General features: G+C 38.8%; 1 protein-coding gene across 1 annotated transcript in view; it reads left to right on the top strand.

The window, feature by feature from the left end:
* Positions 1-3,428: 3,428 nt before the first annotated feature.
* The window catches only part of LOC141444085 (uncharacterized), a 186,546-nt gene continuing 172,410 nt past the window's right edge, over positions 3,429-17,564 (top strand). The window contains exon 1 of the mRNA XM_074109545.1: positions 3,429-3,705. Coding sequence (XP_073965646.1) covers positions 3,591-3,705 — 115 coding nt within the window. The 5' untranslated portion in view covers positions 3,429-3,590. The remainder of the gene's footprint in view (positions 3,706-17,564) is intronic.

The following is a 17,564-nucleotide window of genomic DNA, read 5'->3' as shown; positions in this document are numbered from 1 at the left end:
GCTAAATACATCACTGTCAGAGAATTACCACCATTCTGAATTTTTTCAATTTTTTCCACCCTACAATTTAGATTTTTTTTGGGGACGCTCGATTTCAATGAAAATTTGCATTTTAAAGTTGAATATTTCGCAAACAGATCACTGAATAGAAAAATTGTCTTAGCAACCCCCCAATGGTTTTAAAAGACCTATCCTACGAGCGATACCCCACAATATAGGGTTAGTCGAGAAAAAAAAATCACCCCCACTTTACGTAAATATTTTTTTTTATTATTTTTATTGTACTTAGCGCTTTGTCGGCGTGTATATTCATGTCAAATTACAGCTTTCTAGTACTAACGGTCTCTGAGCTTACCCGCGGACAGACAGACGGACAGACATGGCGAAACTATAAGGGTTCCTAGTTGACCACGGAACCCTAAAAAGAACAAAAATAGGACATAAAAAGGCAGGATGCCTGATATTCTGCCAGACCCATGGTATTATAATATATATAGGATTCTAACCCCCTTGTTTCAACATCCATTGATTATCTGTTTGACGGATAAATGTGATGCCGTCTCTGTTTGTTTTGTTCGAATAGACAGAGACGGCATCACATTTATCCGTCAAATAAAATTAATCAATGGGTGGTGAAACAGCCTCTTAATAAACTCAACGAGTTTTGTGATATTTTTTACAAGTACCTACAGTGTGTCCTAAAATTAATCTGAAATTCAGCAAGTTGTTCGTTTAGCTTAACCTTAACTGAAACTCCCTGGCTTTTCATCAGATTTTTTAGTTGTACAGGTACAGTCACCAGCACCAATATCTGACACAACAAGCGTGCACAAATATCTGATACGACTCTATATCTAGGGCCGGAAGGACGTGTCAGATATTTTTGCACGCTCCGCTGTGGCAGATATTAATGCTGGTGACTGTACGTATATTTAAATGTAATCGATTTAAATTTAAATTAAGGACACGATGTTTAAATTTACCTAATACGTTCGTACGGTTTGAATCAACATAAAATATTGTTACTATTAGAGGTGAAACGGATAGTGGTTTGGCCGGATACCGGATACCGGATATTCGGCGGGACCGTTAGCCGGATAGCCGGATATCCGGCCGCTAGATATTCGGAAGAGTTTTACGTACAATTAAATTAAGCTAATTCGAACATGCTCCAGACACCGTTCAGGTTGCAACTTGTAGAGTATAATTAATTAACTTAGGAGCTGTTTCACCACCCATTGATTAATTTTAACTGACGGATAAATATGACATCGTTTCTTTTTGTTTTGTTTGAATAGGCGCAAGACGGTATCACATTTATCGTCAGTTAAAATTAATCAATGGGCGGTGAAACAGCCCCTTAGAATAATAAACTGATGTCAATAAATGATAAATTCATGAATAAATACCAGTTTTAATCATAACTATAAGTTTTTACCATCCGGTATTCGGCCGGATAGTACACAACTACCCGGTATTCGGCCGAATAGTAAAATAGTGGCCGGATATCCGTTGCATCTCTAGTTTCTATTACCGATAAAAAAATGCTCTTGAAGGACATGCCAAAATTCGTATTGCGCCATTAAAATCAGTGCTCTATTTCTGAAATTCATTATATACCGTTTGATAAATAGAAATAGAGAAAGCGACTATAATTCCGAGTGTGCTAGACAATACGGCCTCGTATTAATTTCGTGACAAAAATATTTATAGATGTCTTCTTCAAATATTTAATAGTCTTGCCCCTGCTTAAACGATCTTCTCAGGTTCCCAAAGGTTTTACGATAGAGCTCAACATTGGTTAGTGCTGAATGTGGGCTGTTTTTATCACGGATAGACTTACTCCAGGAAATAGAAGTAATGGGATTGATGCCTTTGATAATTTATATAAGCGGTAATTGAATCTTCGAGTGAATCGGATTGCTATCATCATAATTGCTAATTCCGTTTTAACTAGGTATAAAAATATCGGCTTTTAAGTGTTTTAAGTATGCCGCTATTAAGAGAAGTCTCTTCGTTCCATTCTCCATACAAACGTAGTCCAGGTCTCATTTGAAAACTAGGCAACAGAAATAGATGAAATGTTGTAAGTATCGACTAGCCGTAATTATCTATGCCTGTGGTTTTTCAGATTTTCATATAAATGTGTAAGTAATATCAGAATTACAGGAGCTCAAAAGTCGACAAAAGAAAGCTCGCCCTCTCTCCGGTTAGCTCAGCCCATCTGCTCCATCTCCGGTTACTTGCTGAGCAGCCCATCTGGTTGCTCGCCCTCTCTCCGGTTACTTGCTGAGCAGCCCATCTGGTTGCTCGCCCTCTCTCCGGTAAGCTGTAAAAGCCGTCGGCCGGCGGGGAAACTTCTCTTAAAAAAGTATTCGGAGAAAGGACGCGCTCCACAAGCTCAACAAGGTTTTCTTCCTTTCACCGGTTTAGGACCACATTGAGAAACTACCACTACTTGAAATTACCACTTCCTTCTTAAAATGACCACTTCCTTAAATTACCGCTTCTTAAAATTACATATAGAACAAAAGTTGGCAAATCGGAACCATACCATGTTACGGATTAAAATGATTTGTCGCGATAAAAAAAAAGTTAAAACAAAAATTAGATTAAACCAACACTTTTAACTGCGATTAAATGAGCCAAATAGTATCCAGGGACTTACCCCGACTTCAACTACGCCTAACTTGTAACACAGTTTGGGGATTCACATAAAAATTAAACTGGCTGTAGGCTACTTGTACTATTATCTATTGTGTGCTATGGTGTGGTATAGTCTCAGAGCCTACGAATATTAATTAATTATTATTCGTAGCTCAGAGCAGTGATGCCAGGTTTTTTTTTGGTAAGCCGGAATTTTTAAAACTTTCGCAGCAATCAAAATGTTTTTCGAAATTGAACAAAATTGAGCTGAATATTAGGTAGGTACGTGAACGTATATTTAATGGTTTTTTGGAGTAAATTTTATGCGCAATAATTCGGTAAATTCGATAATTTGAATACCAGCATATTATTATGGTTCAACAGCATCTACCTTATGCTGGCGTTGTAATGTGGAAGTCTAATGTTCAAATTTAAGTAGGTCGGATGGGACTTAGCATTTTTCACTATTTTCTTACATAATGTTTGCTTAGTTTTCGTATTTTCTCCAAAAAATAACGAAATTTGACAAAAAAAAAACCAAGCAAAGTTTGCACGTGGGATTAAAAAAACCTATCCCTTGCTTCCGACCCGAGCGAGTCTGGGAGTCCCGGGAGGGTACGATACGAACTTCAATTTTCGAATTTCGTAGTAGCCCTACTGCTGCTCGTCCGTCGATACGGTCTCGCGATGCAATGGCACGTCGGGATTTTTTTTATTGGAGATTATGGAAACTCGGAGAGATCGCGCCGCCGACGCGGGCGCCGGGCGGCAGTTACCCGCCGCTCCCCGCCGCGTGCGCACGTCTCAGAGCGCTATTATGGTTGTTTAGCCTCCCGTACCGAATTGACGACCGTTATCGCCCTAAATGACGGCCTAATGGACGAACGCAGAGGTAGTCCATGCATGCTTGTGATAACTAAGTGACCGTGTGTTTTCATGTTAGTATGGAAGAGGTGCGGATATCGGATTGGCCCGAGCCCCCTGGCTCCAGTGCATGGCTGCCCGCTTATGGCTACCAGCATGAAATAATGGATAAAGACGACTATTTCGGCTCCAATGGTGAGTTCATGTAGGAGCTCTCTGCCGATGAGGCCATTTGAGTTGGAATCTGAAAGCGCGAGCGAGAACCGGCTGATCGCCGATGCTGATTCAGTTCGCTTGTGTGTGTGCTTCGATTTATCTTAACTTTACCTTCGAATTGACCGTGTGCCTTCTTTTAACACAGTAACGCCTTTGTTTTTGCATGGTGTTGCAACTTATCTGAAACTTTATGCATTGTTTTCTTTGTGCCGATGTTATTCTGGGTACACACTCAGGTCGAAGCTTGGCCGGCGAATGTAATGATTTCATCGCTGCACTTCCCCAATTGTCAATCGGCTGAGTCTGCGCAAAAACTGTAACATGTCGATCGCTTTTTGTCGCGTTCTAAAAACAAACTATAAACGCTCGTCCACGATTATAAAACTGGCCAGCATTAATTGAAAATAAGGTTTAACACGAAGCGTTTGTAGAATAGTTGTTTACTGTTGGAATAATTTAACCTGGTCATCGACCCGAGTTACCTGAGTGCGTACCTTGTACTGCTGTGATATGCTAAGCGTTTTTGCGATCCGCGAACTGTTTCACCAATAAAACCCGTTACCTATTCTGAATTTCTGTGATTGCAAATTCTGTGTCCGTATTCGAACGCAGCTGATGCATTAACAAAACGCACGAGCGGCCACAAATTTGCCAACGAAACTGAGAAAAGGTTCGGGCTATTGAAGACTTGTTTGTTGACTAATAAATTGTAACACCATGACTATGATTAACCGATAACAATTTTTCTTTTAATGTCATCAATTATATTCATTGTTGTACCTACGTACAACCCTGTTTTAGTACAACGAAAGAGTAAACAAAACAGAAAGTCAGAATGTCATGTTTACATTCTTTTCTACCTAATAGAAGGTAGCCTACCCCTGGAGTTAATCACAAGAATCATAAGAACAACTCAATTCCCTTTTGTTAAAATATTAGCCAATTCAGGTGACGATGTTATTTTCGTAACTACATTTGTACCTATACCAATTCAAGTCGATGCCATTAACAGTTGAAGAGTTCCGTCCTGTGGAGACGATCCTGGCCGGACTACCAGGATGTCACTACCAGATTATTGTATTGTCACGCAATTTACATAAGTATACCAAAGAAGCCAATCCAACTACTGGAAGAAGGTCGAATTTAACTTGCAAGATTTGATTACAGAGACAACGGGACAGGTGGAACTAAATAAAAGCTTGTAAAAATAAACGCAGTTCTTCCTTCATCTCTTGCGAAGGAACTAGTGAGAAAAAAAACGCAATATTATCCTTCGAAGGAACAGCCAAACGAACTACCGCGAATAATCCATATTTTCATCCGCACTGTTGTAACGTTAGCACTCGCATTAAAAATAATCAGATTTGAATCTTTAAATACTTAATGACAATGACAGGTGACAACTTAATCTGAAGTAGGTACATTAGCGAGCGTCCCTTTCGCACACGCCTGCTGGTTTATTGTGTTGTTTTCTTCTGTATAATTAATTATCACACAATTACAATTTTTGCTTTTAATATTTACTTTTTGAATGTTTCTATCAGTTTAATTGTATTATGTGTCAGCATTTTATTAACAAGTGTAGGACACACTGGTTATCAGTGGCGTGGCGCCGTAACGACTCGGTTCCCACCGGGTTCCCTGATTTTTTTTATGTGATGTCAATAATGACAGCATGGCAGGCGTGGTGTACAGTAGAACTGCAAGGTTTTGTATCGAAAGAGATACCTAACTCATGATTTTCTCACTCAAAAATTTGCCTAAACTCCACGGTAATCCGAAGACATTCTCAATTCGCGCTTTTCTCACACTCCGGTCTGGATTGCTAAGCGAAAATGTTTAGTCCACGCCACTGTTGGTTATAAATACAATTGGAATTTAAGTCTATGCTTTTGTTCGTTACATTTAATATTGATGTTTTGACGATCTTATGATCTGTCACTTTGACATTAGCCTTTGCTGGACACAGACAAAATCAGTTGTACATAACTATATTATACAGCCCTAATAATCACATTTTATTGTTTTAGTAAAAAAAATGTATTATTTTTTTTCTTACAAAGTTACAAAATTAATTAGCACGCAATGTATCACTACGTGATACTGCTTTGTTTTTATTCGAAACGTCGCACTTGTTGACGTGACAGCTGTCACAGACGTTTCTCTCTCGTATCAAATCATTGTACGCGCATTACATTGCTGCTGCTCGAAAATATTAAAAAAATAATGACGCTCTGGTAGTTCATTTTAAATTAACAATTTGTTTTGATATCGGTTCACAGCACTGAAATCTTCGTCTGGTTACAGTTTGAGGCAGTATGTGGTAGTATCAAAAATACACGCTGTATTTTGCCATGTCTGTCTGTCCGTCCGTCTGCGGCCAGCTTACAGACTATTAGTGCTAGAAAGCTGTAATTTTGCATGAATATATACGAGTATGTAGCAAATATGTCGACAGCGTTAAAATAAAACGTAGGATTTTTTTTTTAGGTTTAGTACCTATCCCATAGTGCAGGCTAATCGCTGGATAGGTCTTTTAAAATTTTTGGTATTAAGGACGTCTTGTAGGCTTTTTTAAATCTTGATTTAAGGCTTAAACTGACAGTTCTTGTATGGATCTGACAAGGCTTAAGACCACTTAAACCTAGATTAAAAAGCCTGCAAGTGGACGTACGGTAGGCTTTGCATTTTTTATGAAAGGCTCTTTTACTACGAATAGCTACAAATGTGTACGTACTTTGGCGCTGGCGCCGCCATTGATTAATTGCGCCTGCGCAGGGGGCTACTACGAAATTCGAAAATCGAAGTTCGTACAGAACCTCGCTATAGGGCCAGCAGGGCTACTACGAAACTCGAAACTCGAAGTTCGTATCGTACCGTCCCTTTCGCTCTCGTATTAAGTAGTATAAGTGTCAGAGGGACCGCACGACACAAACTTCGATTAATATAACTTCCGTATAATATAACGGTATCTCAGATTATTCGACCAGAAAAAGAGAGACTTTCGTCCGTAGAGTTTTAGGAAATGGCACCAATCATCTGTTTTAATAATACGCTATTTCGCGGCGAAACCGGTGAAAGTATGCTATTACTTTAGCGTTTGGGATATCGGTCTGTGTAATTATAAATTATAATCCTGCATGTTACTGAGCGTTTTTGTGTGGCGTTTTATTTACTTACAATAGAAGATTGATAACCAAGGGTGGAAAGTGACCCATTGCACCCGAGATATTCCTGGCGCTCGAACGAAGTGAGAGAGGGGAATAAATGGGTAATCACACTCTACTTTTCATTTCGACTGCGAGAAAAGTAAAATACCACAAAAAAAAATTTGAATAATAATAAATTGAATTTACATACTTATATCCAACCTCCAACGGTACCTTTTCGACTGGCCACTTGCCACGGCCGACTATAAAAAAAAATCGAGTTAGTCACGACCAAGGAGCTTATATACAAAACTGGAGGTTGAGCGCCGAATTAAGATGATTGACCTTTATTACTTATTTATATATTCCATCTCTTTCTTTCACATTTCACGAATGACTTTCATCTCTTTCTTAATCTAACTAAAAAGAGAGATGAAATATGTTCGTGATGTAATAAAGATCAAATTTCTTGTTTCAAACGGATGTTCGGCGTTCAACCTCCAGTGTTGTATATAAGCTCCTTGGTCACGACGTGCACCGGGATGGCCATGCCGAAACATGAAAAAAAAGTGTCATTGACGTAGCTCAATTATCTTCGACTCCGTGGCTAACCGAAAAATTAAAAAAAATTACTTTCCACCCTAGAGATGGAAACGCAATTTTCCACCCGGCTATCTACCCATGAAAATTGAACTTTCCGAACAGGAGAGATGAAAAAGTATAATACCTACGTAAAAGTGCCCTGTGCAGCCTACTTACATTGTTTAGTTTTTTTTAACCTCCGGCGCAAAAAGAGGGGTGTTATAAGTTTGACCGCTATGTGTGTCTGTCTGTCTGTCTATCTGCGGCACCATACCTCTTAAACGGATGGACCGATTTGAATGCGGTTTTTTTTGAGATTTGAAAAGTTGGAAAACCCCCGAATTTGTCACTTCGAAGTTCAATATCTCAAAAACGGCTGAACCGATTTTGATAAAACATTATATAGGAACCATCGATTGAAAACCTGCTTTCAAATAAAAAAACCGCATTCGTATTGGGCCACCCGTTTAAGAGCTACGGTGCCATAGACAGACAGACAGACACACATAGCGGTCAAACTTATAACACCCCTCTTTTTGCGTCGGGGGTTAAAAAAAAAATCGCAACACGTACATAAAATAGTGAAATTGATCGTTTGAAGTAATGATTTTCAATCCACTGGACTGTGCTGTGCTGTTATGTTCATTCATAGCTTATCGGTAACTTACCTACATTGATAAGCAAATTTTAGTTTCTATTCTTGAAAGAGTCGGGAGATTGCAGTCTTCAGTGCCCTTAGTGTAAGTTTTCGGTTACAAAATACGTCTCGATCGCGTTCGCGTTCAAATCTCAATTTGTATGGAAACAAGAACAGCGCCTCTAGCGGAACGTTTGCGATGTTCGTGTTTCCATACAACTTGAGATTTTACGCGAACGCGATCGAGACTTATTTTGTAACCGAAAACTTACACTAGGGGTACAGTTTACATCTGTCGTTCAAGTAATTGCACTTCTAATTCAACACTGACGTTAATAACGCGAAATATTTCTTCATACTAAAGGGGTCGTGTCAAAAAGGTTGAAAAACAAAGAACTAAGTCACGTGTTTTTAACCCCCAATGCAAAAAGAGTGAGAGTTATAAGTTTGACCGCTGTGTATGTGTGTGTCTGTCTGCCTGGCACTGTAGCTCTTAAACGGGTGAACTAATTTGAATGCGATTTTTTTAATTGAAAGCAGGCTTTCTAGCGATGGTTCTTAGACATGTTTTATCAAAATCGGTTCAGCCGTTTCAAGATTATCAGCTCTTTTGTTAGCTGCGGTAGGAATCTTAGACGCACAATGGGTATTTACTTTACTTTCAAACACATGTGGGTCCTATTTTTTTTTATTTGAAATCAGGTTTTCTAGTGGTTCTTAGACATGTTTCATCAAAATCGGTTCAGCCGTTTTGAGATATTGTACTTTGAAGAGACAAAGGGGGTTGTCCAACTTGTTGGTTATAAGTTTGTCACCTACAGTGTATATTTTGATGTTTACTGCATTGAATAGTAAAACAAATCCCAAATATCGCTCTTATCCGAGACGCGCACAAAGATCACCGCGGTCCTTGAAGTGTCTGACACCGAGATAAACCGTGTTTGAGATACGATACACCGGCCAATTAGAAAACACCTCCCCCCCAAACAGTTAATACTGCTGGTCGCGACTCTTCCATTTGGTTGGGTAATGGCACGTTACGAAAATAAGAGACTCAATAGATTGTTGTTGTTTAATGAAAGGTTTGCAGTGTAATGGCGAAATATTTAATTATATAATTTATCGAAAATACAAACTGAAATATAGATGCACAGAAAAACCAGAAAAATAAGACCAGCGCTGGGAATCGAACCCTGGTCCTCGGCATTCCGTGCCGTGTGCTATACCGCTACACCACCGCTGGACAACGATACAGACACGAATTTCTCCTATGCACCTCAGCTTGTGTTGTTTCTTATTTAGCCACTTAAGCAGCGACACTAGCGACATCTATGCCGTAGCCCTCATCGAGAAACTTTTTCGGCACTCCATCGCAACTAACCGCTCACCCGGACAAGAGATATCGTTATTAAGCAATCAAATTAAGATTGGTTTTTTGGAAACCTAGGTTTTCGATATAGGTTTTACGGGATGACCGTAAAAGTAACAAAAAATTTGGAATTTAAATAAAAAATTCAAAAAGATTCCATAAAACCAATCTTAATTTTTATATAATTTACTTGGAAATATCATCAAATGTTTGACATTCGCTTTAGTCCTGTCTTATACATGACTAGTCAGTCGTGGTGGCCTATTATTTTGACCTTTTTGGCCTCTCAAGCAGAGGATCGTGAGTTCAAACCCGGGTTCTCACTTCTGAGTTTTTCGAAATTCATGTGTGCAACATTTAAATTTTACCACGATCGTTACAGTGAAGGTAAGCATCGTGAGGAAACCTGCACTACCCGCGAAGAATTCAATGGTGTATGTGAAGTTCCAATCCGCACGGGGCCCGCGTGGTAACTACCCAAGCCTTCTCATTCTGAGAGGAGTCCTGTGTCCACCACGGACGCGTATATAGCTAGGATGATGATGATAGTGAAGTCATCGTAAATGAAGACCACAATATATTATGGGAGTTTTTTTTTACAGATTGAAGGATTTAACTCTTGCTCATTTCTCCGTTCGGTTGTTTGTATGTAGTTACCGTTTACACCTACTTACACAAAACGGTACCGCACACGCGAAGAATATATAAATCGAAATTATCGCACCAATCTAGGACACCCGGTTAGAATAGTCATATAACACGGCGATTATATTTTATTACACTTTCGGAAATCGCCGGATTTGGGACAAGATAATTACAAATGTGATACAATTGTTATAAAATTAACACATGTTTTGATAAACAATGTACCTATATAGTCCGGGAGCTGGTAGACACTTTTAAGAAGTATTTAGGGCTGCGTAAGGCCGTGAACTGGATGCCAGCGAGGAGCGGGGCAGGCCGCGCCGTTACGAGCGTTTTTACTGATTATTCATGTTTATTTTCGTTTTTATTATTATAACAACGTATTAAACGAGTTCTTCGCGGTCAAAATCGAGGGCGACAGTATAATACACGTTCGTTCAATTCAATCGTACATTCAATTTAAAGATTATAAAATTACACTGGCCAAAAGTAATTTTTTTCGCGTTATTTTCTGTCCCATGTCTTTTTGATTTCCTGAAGATTCTAATGAGAAAGAAAAAGAAAACCGACATTTTGTTTCGAGTTTCGAACGACACTAGCAAACTATTTTTAAGTGCGCGTTGTTTCAAATACCTTCTACATATAAATGTGTACCAGCTCTCGAACCTCTCTGGCCCACTCCGAGGTCCAAAATTCGAACTTCGTATCTTGCCGTCCTTATTTAATACGAGTCAGTGCCCTTAGTGTAAGTTTTCGGTAACAAAATACGTTTTAAACTTTCGTGATCACTCAAAATCAAAATGGGACAAACGGGACTTATTACGCTATTATTTTTACCTCGACGTTTCGGCAACGTTACAGTTGCCGTGGTCACGAGTAGACCAAAGTGACCAAGTGCGGGTTTCGTGATACGAGTGCCGGCACTATTAGTGATCAAGTGCGGGTAGTTCGAAGAACTCGCGCTGCTAGGCAGACTTGACACCCCACACTTCAGTCTACTCGTGACCACGGCAACTGTAACGCTGCCGAAACGTCGAGGTAAATATTACTTGTGTAATAATAGCGTGATAAGTCCCGTTTGTGGTATTTTGACTATGAACAAAATACGTCTCGATCGCGTTGGCGTTAAAATCTCAATTTGTATGCAAACACGAACAGCGCCTCTAGCGGAACGTTTGCGATGTTCGTGTTTCCATACAAATTGAGATTTTAACGCGAACGCGATCGAGACGTATTTTGTAACCGAAAACTTACACTAAGGGTACTGAGGGACGGTACGATATATTTCCTAGCGGCCCCCTGTATTGTTACCGCCCTGTTCCGGGTCACTTGTTTGGGACACAATTACCATTTTGCATCTTTCGGAGTAAACAAATAAAATACTAGCTTTTGCCCGCGACTTCGTCTGTCAAGAACTCGCTTATCCCGCGGGAGCTATGCATTTTTTCGGAGAGAAAACTATCCTTCGCCTTTCCCCGGTCTCAAACTATGTTCGTGCCTAATTTCATCTAAATCGGTTCACCGATTTAACCGTGAAGAGGTACCAGACGGAAAGTTACTTTCGCTTTTCTAATATTATAGATAAATCCTATATATAGATAGTCCTAGTAATTGGCATGCTAATGCCCAATAGATGGCACCCTTATGTCACCTCTATTGCTAATGACATAAAATTAACGATGGGAATTAACTGGGACAGTGACCAGTACTCTAACATCTACGTTAACATTAGTGTAGTTTGTTTATTTGTATCTCTGTGTTGTATTTAATCAAGTTTCCCATACAATTCCAAGGAAACATAGCGTAATAAAATCTCGTTCCTAAGATACAGTCGACACTTTATCAATGAAAATGCAATTAACATTAAGTAATAATAATGTCAACAATAAAGTCTATGTCACCTAATTATGTTAATTGTTGTTTATCGTTATGGCACGTTTGTGATAGCGGTTAGTTGCGCAAGCGGCGGGAAGTGGGTCGGAGGTGAGGTCAAAATATAAATGTAAGTTCCCAGAGATCAAAATGAACATAAGTTAGGTAAATGTCCTAGTGTTCGACATACTACTACCCAATAGATGACACCTCCCTGCCATCTTTGTTGCTACTTTTTTACGAGCTTTTTTTTAACTTGCCATGTTTGTTGTTATAGTTGGCGTTCTTTTTTGGGTGAAATCTTGCAAGTGAATTTTGTCCGAAAAATATCTTTTCCAACTTTTACGTATTAAATCTAGAACTCTACTCCCTAAATAGATATACAAGTTGTGCTAACAATATAAGCAGCAGGGCTACTACGAAACTCGAAACTCGAAGTTCGTATCGTACCATCCCTCTCGCTCTCTTATTAAATAGTATAAGTGTCAGAGGGACCGCACGACACTAACTTCGAGTTTCGAGTTTCGTAGTAGACCTGCAGGAATATTTGATAACATTAAAGAATATTTGGAACATTACAAGTGAATGGGACATTCATCCTTTTTTTCATCCAGAATATGGTAGATAAAGCAGTTACTTGGTCGACTATACATTATAAAAAAACGTTTGGAGCTACGACCTACGATGTAGTTGCTCTGTACCCTTCGTGTAAGTTTTCGGTTACAAAATAAGTCTCGATCGCGTTCGAGTTGAAATCTCAATGGAAACACGAACATCGCAAACGTTCCGCTAGAGGCGCTGTTCGTGTTTCCATACAAATTGAGATTTTATCGCGAACGCGATCGAGACGTATTTTGTAACCAAAAAACTTACACTAAGGGTACTGGAAACAATAACCGAACCAAATACTGAATTTTTGGTTATAAAAAAGTTTTTTTATCAACCCTGAATAAAGATGCTTGCGCGTAATTGTGGTAAGACCGTGAATGTTCCGGAGGCTAATTAAGCCCAGTTTAGAGCTGCGAGAAAAATTTAATTACATTGCCAAGCCGTAAAGCGAACGAGTTAGAAGTCGCTTATAGAGCGCCGCAATGAAATGCAAATTTCATGATTTTTCATTCACGTCTAAACTGCAGGGCTACTACGAAATTCGAAAATCAAAGTTCGTATGTTGCCGTCCCGCTGACGCTTCTATCATTTAATACGCGAGTGAAAGGGACAGTGCGATACGAACTTTGATTTTCGAATTCACTGGGCTTTACCGAATGCCCGAGCGTCGACCTCGCTCGCGGCGACTGCCGGCCTAGCTGTCTCTGTCTAATGGCTTGACAAGGAACTAGGAAACCGAACATTTAAGGTGTGGTTTCATTCGGCGATATTTAGGCTGAATAAAAAAATTACAACAATCGGCTCTTCTGTACATTGGCATTGGTAAAGAGATAGGATAGGATGCTAACTATAGCGTAATGATTTATTACAGTAGACGCGCTTGTTTACAATGGCGTAGCGTAGGTTTCAGCTACTTGAAGCGCAAGAAAATTTTGTTCCTACACTGGTTGTTATTACGCTATGGTATAACCCAGGAAGCACTACATACACAACACACACATGCTGTCATAAGTGCTTTGTCCTTAAAGACAAACGACATCGAACAGTAGGTACTTTCACATAAAAACGATTTTTCACTTCTCATGCTCGTAAAGTTGCTATTTATGCTGGATCTAGGCGACATATTTTTTTATGCTCTAGTCACTAGACTAGTGCATAAAGTAGAATCTTCGTCCAAGACCTAGGTAATCAGGTGCCAACAGCCACAAACAAAAAAGTTTCTATATATTTTTTATTTCATGTAAAACTAAAAATCAATCAAATAAATCAATAAAACTAAAAATGTATTATTATATAGCAATGCATGAAAAATAAAAGGTATCTATTAAGAATAATTGGTCCCACTGTTGCTATTAATTTCCTCTCAATCGAAGTGAAAACCCATTTTCCCGTCGACGTGTCCATCCACCTTCGCCGTACCGGCTCGGGTGGCTATGTAATACGATATGAACACCTCGGGTAAAATGGCTCGTTTTATGCTCTTTTTGTACAATCTACTATATATTTCGTATGGCTAATAGGTTAGTGTGTTTAAACTTCTAGAACTGTCCGTGAGTTAGATTACCAGAAAATATTGAACACGTAGTTTTTCTTTTTTAAATAAAACAATAACATAATATAAAAGTTCTTTGTTGATTGAATGAAAGGTAAATTGCGGTTTACGATTTATGACGTATTAAAAAAACTACTTAGGTACTAGATCTCGTTCAAGTTTTTTTTTTACCTAGTATATTATTTTCTACCCAATTATTTAGACCATTCGCGCTGACCAACCTTACATGTGTTCGTTTTCTTCAGCCACGTCTTCGTTGCTAATTGATTCACATACTGCGTACCCCGGCTTTGTCCGCTAATGACTGTGACCCACAATACTACAATACCAAGTGTAATACGCACTTTACAAAAGGCAAATAAGTTACGAATAGTGTCAGAGAAAAATGAGTTAGCTTTGAAATTATTACTATTATTCAAGGTTAACGCAAGATTAAACTGCTTTTTAGCCTTCTGGTGACCCACTATTGGGTTAATGTTGCTATTTCTCTTAGTTCTTTATGTGATGTCTGTAAGAAAAACAGATAACCAAATTCTGTTAGTCCTTTATATTCAATAATGGATGGAATATCAATATCAATTTGACAATTGCGATTGCACGTATATATGCTTTGCGAATGAAACTACAAAATTTGAAACTCTTTTACGCAAACTCTTGTCTCACTAGATGGCGCTTTGAAAGTATGTTATTACGGGCGTGAAAACAAAGTTTAGATTAAAATCATATTTAATACACCTTAAATCCGTACCATAAAAATATCGAGCATGCCACAGTGTTGCATAGTCCCCGTTTTGTTCGGAAAAAAGGGAGGAGAAAGGTTTCCGAAAGCCAAAACTGTCTCAAAACACAGACATTCATTGCCCCGGAACGCATATTTGCCATAATTAATTTCAGATATTGCAAAATATTCACAAAATTATTCTAATTATAAATAAACCCGCGTAGCTCACCCAAAAACTATGAGATTTAACATTTCGGAGACCTCACGCTACACTAGCGCCTCTAGTGGCGAATTCATTCGCGATAGCCCTCATTACGATACGAATTAGACTCCAACACCGTGTGGCCTGTAATACGAGCAAAAAAAAATAAAACATAGATCGTCCTCGTCAAACTGAACAACACTAGTTCAGCGACTTTTAAAAATAATGAAGTCTTTTTTTTTTTTGGATTTTCATACAAATTATATACTGTGCTATCAATGTACGCCATCCTAGAACTCAACTGACGTCGCCTGTCACGCTACAAACATCAAGCATTTTGCTTTACATTGCTTCTTCGAATAAACTTAAGTGTAATAAAAATTAAAAACTAATTATTTTTAAAAGTCGCTGAACTAATGTTGTTCAGTTTGACGAATACGATATGTTTTTATATTATTCGCGTGACGAACTACCGGAACAAAGTAGTTGGCTGTGCGACTTGTCATGTCATTGCAAAAAACCATAACAATGCCCCATAATCTATCAGTCAGTAATTACTTCTGCCAGTAAGGTAAACGTACGAGTGGTCGTCACTGTCCCAATAATTGGCATCTTTAATCTTATCTCATTAGCAATAGAGATGACAGCAGAGCGTCGTCTATTGGGCATAAGCGTGTCGAGCGCCCGGACGTTTACCTAAGGCCTATTGTCCACGTAGACCGCACGTCATATACGACATCGTCATATGACGCTTGCGTGCAGTGCCCTTAGTGTAAGTTTTCGGTTACAAAATACGTCTCGATCGCGTTCGCGTTAAAATCTCAATTTGTATGCAAACACGAACAGCGCCTCTAGCGGAACGTTTGCGATGTTCGTGTTTCCATACAAATTGAGATTTTAACGCGAACGCGATCGAGACGTATTTTGTAACCGAAAACTTACACTAGGGGTACAGCTTGCGTGCATCTTGCGTGGGAAAGGAACGACACTGTGTCTACGAAGACGCAACGTATCGTCAAGCGCTCCCACGAATAATTCTCAGCTCCGTGGACACCGTTTCGTTCCTTTCTACGCAGCATGCAAGGAAGCTGCTCGCAAGCGTCAAATGACGATGTGCGGATGACGTGCGGTCTACATGGACAAGAGGCTTTATAAAGTTGAAATATTTTAACACGCTTTATTAGGTCTGTAACTAAGTTAGCAGTGGAATCTTATGACTTAATTAGACTTTGCCCGCGGCTTTCCGGAATTTTACTGAATTCCCATGAAAATTTCCGAAAATTACATCATGTTTTCTTATTTTTATATTTATTGATATGAAACAAACAGTCTTATACGGAATTATGAGCAGGCTTAAATTAACACAATCTAGACCTATAGTTTCCTTAAAGGTTTATGTTAGCAGACAGCTATTACCAAGAAAGAAATGATAATAATAGAATTTTGATAGCTATATATGTAACAAACATAAAAAGAAAACAATTCCAGATTTGTTATGTAGTCACTTCCCTGCAAGTAAAACTAGACAGGAAAGCAAATTCGTCGTGAATTTCATTAACATTACACATAGAACCAAAATTACTCTATACCTAGCAGTCGAGATTTATAAATTTTATTCCCCGAGGGAATGTCGGGATAAAAAGTAGCCGATGTGCTATTTCAAATCTCCAGCTACGTACATACCAAGTTTCATGCAAATGGGACTAGCCGTTTTTGCGTGAAGGAGTAACAACACACACACATACTACACATGTACACATACTCACAAACTTTCGCATTTAGAATAGTAGCATTACTCTTAGTAGGATTTATGCGTCTTTTCATTCGCTTCCCTTAGATACCGTATATACCCCGGTAGCGTATTTAATGGTTCAAGGTTCAAGTTCAATTTGTGGTTAGAAGCATGCACTATAGAAACATCACCCTCTTTTTAGTAGATTATTGTTATAGGCAATTGTGGCTGAGTATGAATTCGAGCTTGCGTTTAACTAATATTGCTATTAGATAAAGCTTTTCTCAAAATGGTGAATAATTTTGAAATAGGTTATGCTTTCCCGTGCATTTTTCCACGTATTTAATAGAAAAGTCCGGTGATGCCATTAAGCTGTATGCGAGTGCCAACTTTTGTGACTGATTGCAGGCGCGCTAATTCATTATTGTCGAGCTAGCGCGCCTGCATCGTTTTATAGGCACTTCACCTTCAAGAATAATGCACTTAGGACATTTTTAAAGCACTTCCTGGCGAGTTTCTTGCGGACTAAAACTCTCTTGTCCTTTGTAAAAGAGCTCCCAGCAGCCTATTTGCAAAGCAAACTTTGATTTAGATTCAGACAGACGATGCCTTTGCCTCTAAAATAATCGATATCACTTTGTTTCAAAGCCGTGATTTATCATAATAGCAGTGATAAATACACGCCAGTCACCGTTCATACGTATGCAATTAAATAATAATTATAGCTTCGTTAATTAAGCTAAGATTTTCCTCGATTAATTAATTACA

The sequence above is a fragment of the Choristoneura fumiferana genome, chromosome Z, assembly GCF_025370935.1.
Source record: "Choristoneura fumiferana chromosome Z, NRCan_CFum_1, whole genome shotgun sequence".
Lineage (NCBI taxonomy): Eukaryota > Metazoa > Arthropoda > Insecta > Lepidoptera > Tortricidae > Choristoneura > Choristoneura fumiferana.
This window is presented reverse-complemented; position numbering and strand designations above follow the sequence as displayed.